Source organism: Prionailurus bengalensis, chromosome X, assembly GCF_016509475.1.
Source record: "Prionailurus bengalensis isolate Pbe53 chromosome X, Fcat_Pben_1.1_paternal_pri, whole genome shotgun sequence".
NCBI lineage: Eukaryota > Metazoa > Chordata > Mammalia > Carnivora > Felidae > Prionailurus > Prionailurus bengalensis.
The window spans coordinates 123127072-123138119 of record NC_057361.1 but is presented as its reverse complement, the minus strand read 5'-3'; the positions used below and the strand labels follow the sequence as shown (position 1 = coordinate 123138119).

Sequence of the window (11048 nt, the reverse complement as noted above, 5' to 3'; positions counted from 1 at the left end):
TAGCTAGAGGAGGCAGGGAAGGCCTCTCGGGGGTGATATTATTAGGGCTGAGCCTGATTAGCAAGAGGAAGCCAGCCCTGCACATCTCATTAGGAAAAGTGTTCCAATTTCAAGGCACCAGGGCTCTGAGGCAGGAGAAGCTCAGTATGTTCGAGGAATAGAAAACAGGCCAGCGGTTGGAGCACGGTAAGCAAGGGGAAGAACGCCTCCAGATGACGCTGAGGAGATGAACAGGGCCAGCCAGGTCACGTAGGGCCTCGGAGGCCACAGGAAAAAGCCTGATTTTATGCTCAGTGCCATGAAGCCATTGGAGGGATTGAAGGAGGAGAGGGACAAATAGTTTTAGGCTTGCTTTATCAAAACAACTCTAGCTGCAGTGTTGAGAACAGGCCAGTGATTCCCAAACTTCACTGCATCCTGGGGATGCCTGGGGATCATTAAACATGCTAATGTCTGGCACCCACCTCCAGACTTTCTGATTACATCAGTTTCAAGTGTGACATGGTCGTGGGAAGTATTACAAGCGCCCCGAGTGATTCTAGCGCACAGCGAAGTTTGGGAAGCAGTAGAATAGATTGAAGGAGACCAAGGGCAGAAGCTAGAAGACCGGCTGAGGAGACTATTACAGCAGTGTAGGCAAGAGATGGTCGTATCTTGGCTCCCTTTCTGACCTCTTCTACTTTTTCCTTCCAACCCCCATGCTGCTCTTCTCACTGTTCCTGGTCTCACCAGCTCATTTATGCCTCTGCTTTGCACTTGCCTGGCCATCTGACCGGAACACTTGCCCCAGACCTTCACAGGGCTCGCTCCCCCTGCCACATTCGCCCTTCTGTTCAAAAGTCACCTCTTCAGAGACACTGTTCTTGGCCACTCCATCTTAAAACAGCCCTTCTACGTCTGGCCTCATTTACGGTGTCACTCGTGGACCCCTTTCCCTGATTCATTTTGCTTCATAGTGTTTACCACACCTTGATATTATATTTTATGTTCATGTGTTTATTTGTCTCCCTTCCTCGACTGCAAGCTCCATGAGGGTAAGGTCCTTGTCCAACTCATTCACCCCGTACCCTCCATGCTGGGTTGGGGGATGCATAACTAGCTTCCAGAAAGCTCATGGCACATGTAGTGTCACCCTGATGCCTGATGTGGGGGGGGGGGGATTTATCGTCATTACTGAAGTGTTCTTTATGCATATGCTGGAATGTCATGTCAAGCACAGGGATGTGATTACTAATGGATGTTCTGCACCTGGAGTTAATTGATGCTCCTGGTCCGCCTCACTTCATCCTCCCATCCTTCAACCCAGCACTCAGACCCCCCCCTTCTCCTCTCTTTGGCCCACATGTTTATCTAAAGGATAGTGATAGAGATCAGAGCCCCTTTGGGAGTCATATCTACAACTAAACGTTGACCCCCCCACCTGATTAAACTCCATGACATGGAGCATTTCCAGTCTAGGGTCTCTCCTGCCAGTACCCGTGTGCTGGGCTCTTTCTCTCAAAGGACAGCAGTAGCCTTGTAAGATCTGATTTATGAGATCTAATTATTATAATCTGCCCAGCCCCTGCTTGAAGAGGGCAGGGTACATTTCACCTCTTGTGACTCCCATGGAACCTTATGTGATTTTTCATATTTAAGAGATTAGGCAAGTTATAACTTGGCCATTTTTCAATTGCCATTTCACAAGTTAGGAAAATAGCGGCCATTTATTGGGCGTCTTCTCTGTGCCAGGCACGGTGCTAGACGATTTTACAGATGTTAATCGTCTAATTTTCAAAAGAAACTGGGAGTTAGGTGTCCATTCCACAGGTGAGAGGTAGTGTCTCATCTTGGTCTAGTATAATTAGGTTCCTAATAAAAGTTTTGTGAATGACTGACAGAGGAGTGGGGCTGGGATGAGAAGCTGGGCCCACCAAGTCCTGAATCTCAGACTCGGTCCAGCTAGACGAATGGCTGCAGAAACACCACGGTCAAGGGGCAGTGCATTCAGGAGGCCTGCCATCCTTTATTTTGTACACCCCAATCAATCATGATGCCCTCACTTGACAGTAATTATACTTTTTTGGCATTGGTTGATTGAGAAAATGCAGAGTGACAATAAACTACTTTCGATTAGTTACATTTTAAAATACATTTGTATTTCATTTATTATAATCTATAATCTATACATTATATATAGTACAGACATTAGGAAACTGTGACGTGCATGTAATAATGATCAAATATTTACATGCTTTGCATATGCTAACTCTTATGTAAATATTACCACATATCCCTATTATCTAGGTGAGCAAACAGACACGGCAAAGTGAGAAACTGTCAGAACTGAGATTTGAACCGAGGCTGTCTAGCTCCAAAGTCCTACTCTTGACCACAATACTATGCTACCCGCAGGAAGCATCTGGACTATTTATTTGCTCTGGGGTTAAGGCCTGCTTTCCACACTGAGCCCTCTGCATTAATGCAGAGGCCCCTCAAAGACGCGTGGTTTCACAGGTTGGGAAACACTGGTCTAGCACCCAGGCCAATGGGTCTCTTTCTCCCATGTGCCTGTGGCCATCTTTCTCCCCCTCTGTGTATGGGATCAACAAGCATGTGCAGGGGGCAGAACCATCATGGATCACAGATGAGTGTCCTCAGTCAAGTCCAGTTTGAAGTCAGCAGAATTGGCAGCCCGGAGGCCCCCCAGTGACATCCGAAACTCTGGCCCCGCGCTTGCTCCCCGGTCTCCTTTCTTGCCAGGGCCTCTCCTCCTGGTCCTTGGGGATCCAAGTTGCGCTTGAGCTGCATTTGAAGGCACAGGTGGTTCAAGTGGCCTTTCAGGGTAACACTAGACACCCGATCTTAGCTGTGTCATCTGAGACGGAAAATGGGTGAAGGTGCCAGGGTAGTAGGATGTGTCAGCTACTTGCAGCTCCTCAGTAAATAAAGGGTTATCTTTTTTTAAACATGTATTTATTTTCAGAGTGGGAGAGGTGTGTGTGCGAGTGGGGGAGGGGCAGAGAGAAAGAGAGAGAGGGAGAGAGAGAGACAGAATCCCAAGCAGGCTCCACACCCAGTGCAGAGCCTGACGCGGGGCTCAATCTCAGGAGCTGTGAGATCACGACTTGAGCCAAAATCAAGAGTCGAATGCGTAACAGACCGAGCCACCCAGGCGCCCCAAGGGTTATCTTCGTTTCCTTGTGCTAGAACAAACAGGAAAGTCACCCTCTTCACACATCTGTTAAGTGCGCAATCGAGTATTGTTAGCAGTCAGCACAATGCTGTACAGCGTGGCTGAAACTATATCCTTTGTCTAGAAGTGCCTATTTCCTCTCCCCGCTCCCTCTCCCTACAACTCCTCGCAACCACCATTCTCTTTGCTTCTATGAATTTGACTATCTTAGATCCCCTTGTGCAAGTGGAATCGTGCAGGATTTGTCCTTCTGTGGCCGGCTTGTGTCACTTTGTATCATGTCCTCCGGGTTCATCCGTGCTGTCACGTACAGCAGGATTTACTTCTTTTTTATGACTGCATAATATGCCACTGTATGGACAGACCATGTATTCGTTTTTGTCCACGCATCAGCCATTTCCACCTCTTGGCTGGTGTGAACGATGCAGCAACGGACACGGGAGTGCGGCCATCTCTTGGAGATCCCGGCTTCAACTCTTCTGAACAGATACCCAGTAGTGGAATCCATTCTTAATTTTCAGGGGAACCGTCACACTTTTTGCCATAATGTCTCTTACAAGTCACGTTCTCAGCAACTGCGTACAAGGGTTCCAATGTCCCCACGCCCTTGCCACAACTTGGTTTCTGGCTTTTGTATTTGTCAGTGTTTCTCTTGATAATGACCACCACACCTAACAGGTGTGATGTGGGTCATCTTTGTCTCTCGCATGTTGCAGGAATGCAGCCAGATCCTTAAAAGCAAGAGAAACGAAGCACCAGTGTGAATACCGCATGGCTTGAAGACTTTGTCTCTGGAAGGGATTTCTGTTTGTTCTTCTGCCTTTTCGGTGTGGGCCATATGTGTCGTAAGAGGAAACGTGTTGACTTATTCCTGATTAGAATCTGTTGCACTCCAGAGATCCCTGTGCTCAGGGCAACTGGTCTCTCCAATGACAGAAAGCAGGCATGGGGGTCGGGGAGAGCTACTGGGCCAGCCTGCGTCAGAGACCGTTGTGTGATTACTGGTATTAGGTGGTCTTTTCAATCCCTTGGGCCTGCTCCGATGGCTGAACAACGGTGACATCAGTGGTTCACAAAGCAGGTGACTGACCAGTCCTATCATGGGGGCCTTTGCCGGCAGCCAAAGTGAGCTCCTACATTCTTTCGTGTGGCAGGTCGGCCAGTGCTGCACTGGCACAGCATGCTTAGACCCCAGTGCCCTGTGTGTAAGCCTCTGTGATCGTATGTCATAGACTAGCAAGGCTGAGTCATCTAGGGCTCCCAGGACTGTTGACACAGGTCCAAAGTGAAACGCCTGCCATGGTACTATCCCACCGCTGCTAAGCCCGCTGTCCCCATGCTTCAGCTCTGAACACTCAGAGGGGACAAAATCCGTCTCCCTCCAAATTTCAGAAGTTCCTGCTCAACCCATTGAAGGAAAAGCTGAAACGCAAGCCGACGCTTTGGAGCGGTTGTGCCAGGGGCCACTTGAGAGGTAGAACCCTCAGGCTCACCCCCCTCCTCCTTGGAAGAAGCTTAGCGGAGGAGGCAGTGCAGAGAGAAACTCCTCCAGAGTAAATTCCTGGCAGGTGCAAAACACCCGTTTCTGTAGCTGGGTCACTTTCAGCTTGGAGCGACTATGAAAGAAAGAGATGATACAGCTTATGTTCTACAGGGCAGGCCAGAGCTCTGATGTGCAGCTAGCAAGTTAGAAAAGGAAGGCATGAAAGGAGCCGCTTGTGGTGCCCTGAACGTACGATCCTCCAGAATGTGTGGTCATTGGCGTTTGAAATCGGCCTTGTCAGATCTCCGCGGCTGTGGAGACAGACGGAGAGAAAATGGGTTTTCGGGAAAGGACAAAGTGCTTTCATTTGGCTTCAACTAGACACAGGCAAGACAAGCGAGGTTTCACCCAGAGCCCCCCACATCCTCTGCTGCTTTTGGATTCTGACCAGCATATTTTGCCCATCGCCTCTTCCTCATGTTAGAATTCGCGAGCGCTTGGGGCAACGTTTCATCCCCACGTGGTTGAATCCTTCACGATTATAAAAAGGTCGTCAGGGCCTTTTGATGTCCTCGCAATCTACAAAGACTTTGTCGACCCCTTTCTTCTGTCTCAAAAGCAGAGGACACCACAAGCTCCCACAGGTCACGGCTTCGTTTCAGAACTTCGAAGTCAAGAGTATTCAAAGATCATTATCTGCACTAACATTCCGTCTAGCAGGGCTGCCCTGGGTTTCAAGGTGTGGCTTCAAATGGAAAGTGCAAGAATGGCTTTCAGATGCAGACAGGAGGCCCCAGCAGCTGGGGTCCTGGTTTCGCACGCACGCTGCATTTGGGAGTGCCAGCAGGCCAGCGTGGGGACCTGCTGGGAGGAGTGTCCTGAGGGCCACGCACTTGTTTGCTATCCACTTAAGGGCGTCTACCTGTGTCTTTATGTCTTGCCCACGTGAAATTGGATGAGAGAGTCAGAGAACTGTTTGCAGCCGAGAGGCAGTACAGCCACAGGACTCACACCCTCATGCTTAGAGGTCTGGCACTCACCACAGAAAATCTGATTCCAGAGGCCTGAGGGTGGGGGCAAAACCAATTACACACTTTGCAAGGCTGAGTGTAAAATGAAAACACAGGTCCCCGTTCAAAAATTATTACAAATTTCAAGATTCCAAGAGCAGAGCATCAAACCAAGTACACAGTGCCCTTGTAAACATGGTACCCTGTACAAACTCACAGACCTGTGCTCATGAAGCTGGCTCTGGCCATAACAAACTTCCAGCTTCTTTGAGGAGACACCATGTGATCGTGTCCTATTACAGCTCCGTAGGTAGAGGGTTGCCCATTTGGCCTTACGGCCCTGAAGGAAAGACATGGTGAGCTTCACCGCCAGCCTTATGCTTCCTAAGACTAGCAGGTTCAGCCAGCCTGAGGTGCTCTCCTGGGCAGGCCACCTTTTGGTTTGGTAAGGCTTCCTGGGTTTCTCTTGAAACACTCACTTCCTGGTGTTCACCAGTTGCTTACTCACCCAGGATGTATCACATTGCTCACAATTGTAAAAGGCAGAGGGGCACCTTTGTGACTCAGTTAAGCAACCTACTCTTGGTTTTGGCTCAGGTCATGATCTCATGGTGTGTGGGTTTGAGCCCCATGTCAGGCTCTGCACTGACAGTCTGCTTGAGATTCTCCCTCCCCACCCCCGCCTCTCTCTCTCTTTCTCACTCAAAATAAATAAACTTTAAAAAGTAAAAATAAACTTTTAAAAGAGAAAGAAAAACACACCATAAAAGACAACCACCAAACTGGGAAAACATTGTAATGTAGATCCTTGATTAGGGCTAATGTTAGGGCTAAACTTCCTTATATTTAAATATTGGAAAATCATTGGATAAAGGATCCAAAGCCTGACAGAAAACTGTGAAAAAATATAGACAATTCACAAGAGGGATATAGAGCTGGCCTTTGACCATATTAATCTTTATTTTTGAGAGTGAGAGAGAGTTCAAGCGGGGTAGGGACAGAGAGGGAGACACAGAAGCAGGAGACACGAAGAAGGCTCCAGGCCTTCTTGAGTTGTCAGCACAAAGCCTGACGTGGGGCTAGAACTCATGAACCATGAGATCATGACCCGAGCCAAAGTCAGACGCTCACCCGACTGAGCCAGCCAGGTGTCCTGGCCTTTGACCATATTAACATCTGTCTATCTTCACTAAGTTAGAAAATACCCACAAAAAACAAAAACAAAACTACCCTGAGAAAGGGAAACCAACCCCAAACTGACACAGATTTTAGAATGAGCTGACAGGGACATTAAAATCGTTAGTATAAACATACACTATATGTTCAGTTTGGTAGGGTCGTAGAAGGCACAAAATAGACCTGAATTGTACGTGTGTGCGTGTGTGTCTCTTTGTGTGTGTCTGTGTATGTGTGTGTAATCTCAGGAAGAAAGTGGCCTATTCAATGTTGGGTTTGTGGCCTCCCAAAACACCATTATTTTAGTCCTTTGGGCTTTTCATAGGGTGAGAAGTTCAGGTTTTTTGAGGGCCTTTTGCAGCTGACAGGACAGGGTGGGGCACGCCTACCCATTGTGAGGTAGGCGACCTGCAGTCAGTGACCTCACATGCTGTTTCAGGGACTGACACTGCCACCCCACACATAACACCTCTCCCCAACTAGGTCCACACCTCTGCATGCGCACACACACGCACACAAAGAAATCCGGTCTCCTCCTCTTCCGGTCTTCCTCTTCTGTGGGAAGCTCGTCTTCGGTGCTCAGTTCCCACCCGGCCCTTATCCCCACTTTCTGGCCTACCAGACCTTCCGGTCTCACCCCCAACCCCCCAGGCCCAAGCTCCCTCCCTTGCTCGCCTACCTCTCCCCTTCCTTCCCCACTCCCCACCGTCAGAGAACTCACAGAGACACACAGATTTTTTTTTAACAGGTCATTTTATTTTCATTGCCAATTGTATGCCCCATTTGTGTGAAATTCGATGACTAAACAGCCACCCATTTCTCAGGGGCAGACCTCAGAAATCTCTGGCCTCACTCTAGAGTTAGCGGCCACCACGCACCTTTGAGGTGCTGGGTTGGTCCCACTGCGAATCATGGGGATTCTGCGCTTTATTCATCCTGCGGTAATGGCCGAACAGGGCAGTCCCTCTACCTTTCTTCACTTTCTTTGAAGAAATGGGAGTCTTCATCGGGGCTTTCTTGGTCACGGTCCCCCGGAGTTGTCTTTTCACCTTTATGGTTGGTTTGGTCACCTGGAAAGACAACAGAGTGTCTGGTCGGGGGAACAGGGTCGGGGGTGGATGGGACAGGGGCTTTGGGAGAACCCCTCGGAAGAGGGGGTGTTTGCCAGGTAAGGGCACAGAGGAGTCTTGTGGGAAGTGACACTAGGGAAGAAGAGCTTGGGTTGGGTGGGGTCGTCTTACCTTGCCGCTGCCTCCGGTCTTGGGTTGACGGGGGGTCTTCGCGGGTTTCCTCCTTCTGGGGCCTGATGTCGATTGCTGTGTAGCTGTGCTACAAGCTGGTGGGTTCTGGGTTTTCCTAGTCGCCTTAGCCATCTCGAAGACTCCCAGCGGTCTGGCCCAGACCCCTGAGGCGCCCCTATATATACCCCTCCCAGGGCCCTGAGGGACCACACCCTTAAGCTTTGTGTGGTCGTCTGGCCACTCCCCCAGCCACTGTGACCTCACGAGGGACCATCCTGACACCTTCAGGGGGGAGGGGGAGTGCAGGGTGGGTGAGGCCAAGATGTTGTGGTGGGAGGAAGGGGCCACTTCTTTCTCACCCCTTAAACAGCCTCCCAAACTGATGTGCTAACCCCCTCATCTCCGCCAGTTAGTTGTGTGAGGCCATCTGGCCGGGAGAGGGTGTCTTCTCCATGCCTTTTCTCACAGTAATCTTCTTCAGCGACTCATTGTGCTCTCCCCCCCCCCCATCACCTTGATTTGGTATATCTGCCCCCAACCCCCCCCCCCCCCCCCCCCCCCCCCCCGCCAGATAACATGGTGGCATTTAGCCTTACATGGAGATGTTAATCATCCCACTTCCTGACCACAAATGACTCTTACCGGGCCAAACCCATTCACTCCCTGCCTGCCACCAGGAAACTTTCCCATCCCACCTGCTTTTCCCAGTGTCCACGTCGCTCTGTTCCCTTTTCCACTTTCCAGTCTGAAATCACTGCCTTCAGGCCGTCGGACTTCAGCAAACAAACCTGCCCCACTGGGCGTCCCGCTCTTGTTTCCAGTCTGGGGTCCATACTTGCCTTATTAGGGGTACTTCCGGACTTGGGTGCTAACCCCGTAGGGGGATGAGGCGGGTATTCGCGTGCTGGAAGCTGTGCTGGGTGATGGCAGGTGAGGAAGGACAACCTAGGGCTGGTGGCCATCCTGGAGGATTGCCCGGAGGTGCCCGGTTAAGGTCTCACCTCAACCACCGGCGTGTCAGCCGCGCGCGTGTGAAGGTCTTCTCAGCACGGGTCCTCACAGCACTTTCCGCCTCTGACTTTACTGTTGGCACTGGTAGCATCCTCCCTCCCTTGGGGCTTATTTCACAGCTGAGACACTGGTACAGTTCATTTCAGTGAACAAGCCCAATATGCTCCTGACCCCTTGGAGGAGACACTGCCATCAAATCCTGTCCATATAGTTCCCTAGGTTGAAGGTGTCCCATTTGAGTTGTTGGCCCCAGAGGAAAGGGGAAGTAGGCCATGGCCTTCCCTGCAGGCCTTATGTTCCTAAATGACTAGTGGACTCAGTCGGTCTGAGGCGCTCACCTGGACACACAGCCTCTAGGCTTAGCGGGACTTCTGGGGTTTCCAATGAAGGGCTCACTTCCCAGTGTCCCCTGGCTGAGTCACCCAGGATGCACCACGTGTCTGAAAATGTTAAAAGGAAGAACAAAGCACACCATACAAGAACTTGAAAGATGATGGGCAAAGCGGGGGAGGGGAGGATTGTAACCTAGACCATTAATATCACTGACACAGAAAGCCTCTTCTGACTTTTAGAAATAAGATCCAAAACCTGAGAGAAAAATGTGAAAAATTTACAATTTACAGGAAAGATGTAGCGCTGGCCTTTAACCACATTAACGAGGTATTTGACATCACTAAGTTGAGAAAAATCAAATAGAAACTCCCTCGAGAAATCAAAAGTGCCCTAAGAACTGGCACAGACTTTAGAATTAGCAGACAAGGGTGTTAAAATAGTTATACTAACTATATCCGTGTGTTCACAAAGTAAGTGGAAATAGTCACTAAAAACTGGATGCAGGGACACCTGGGTGGTTCAGTCGCTTAAGTGGCCGACTCTTGATTTCAGCTCAGGTCACAATCTCTCGGTTCATGAGTTTGAGCCCCGCACAGGGCTCTGTGCTCATAGCTCTGAGCTCTGTCTCCCACTCTCTGCCCCTCCCCGACTGGCGCACATTCTCTGTCTCTCTTTCAAAAATAAATAGTGTTACTACGAATTGGACAAAACCCACAGAACTTTACCACACGAACGATAAATCTTAAAAAGAGTCACTTGGGTGATCATGAACCCCAATTGGCAGACTGACAAAATAATGTAACCGTATTACGAATGTGTGACATAACTTCACTGAAGGGGGTGGGGTACAGAGGCATTGACCTAAGTAACTTTGATAATGAGTGGAGATGTTAAGTTGAAAGACAAAAGGAACTGTGCATACATGTTGTATTCCACTTGGTGAAGTTGTTTCCCATTGTATGGGTTAATGATTTTGAAGTCACTGCACGTGTATAATGGAATTGAAACAAATCGGTAAATGGGTGGCAGATGGTCAGAAGCAGGTTTGTCACTGTTGGCATGAGAGACACACACACGCAAGGGAGGCAAACTAGAATGAACCCCGTGGTCCTAGAGTAGAGACCACAGTATGGACTCATGTGTAACTTAATATAGACACAGACGGAGACACATACACAGATACTGAAATAATTACAGATATAAGTATATACATGAGTGAGCATGTATAGACATATAACCTATCTGTTTCCACTGAGACATTCCCATAGCAACAAGCATAGCTACCACTCCAAACCAGAACTTGGTTTCTGAAAAGAGGCTCCTAGAGAAATGGAAGATTTCAGGGTTGGGGAAGGAAATATATGGGATCAGCCTAGAGCATGTTGTGCCAGAAAGTAAGGATCAGATCAAAAACACAAAAGGGTGGGGCATGGCAGAGTGACACAGGAGCCACCGAAAGAGCTCTAAAAATGGTCACACAAGGGATACAGGAGTGCTGATGCATAGGGGCACTTGTACCCCAGTGTTTATAGCAGCACTCTCAACAATAGCCAAATTGTGGAAAGAGCCTAAATGTCCATCAACTGATGAATGGATAAAGAAATTGTGGTTTATACACA

General features: G+C 49.2%; 1 protein-coding gene across 1 annotated transcript; it reads right to left on the bottom strand.

Moving 5' to 3' along the window:
• Positions 1-7589: 7589 nt before the first annotated feature.
• On the bottom strand, positions 7590-8252 carry LOC122477499 (uncharacterized protein CXorf51A-like). Its single transcript, XM_043570523.1, has 2 exons — positions 8086-8252; positions 7590-7914 (listed from the first exon to the last, which is right to left on the bottom strand). Exons 1-2 carry the CDS (start codon positions 8215-8217, stop codon positions 7705-7707), a joined length of 342 nt encoding a protein of 113 aa, XP_043426458.1. The 5' UTR covers positions 8218-8252; the 3' UTR covers positions 7590-7704.
• Positions 8253-11048: the final 2796 nt, after the last annotated feature.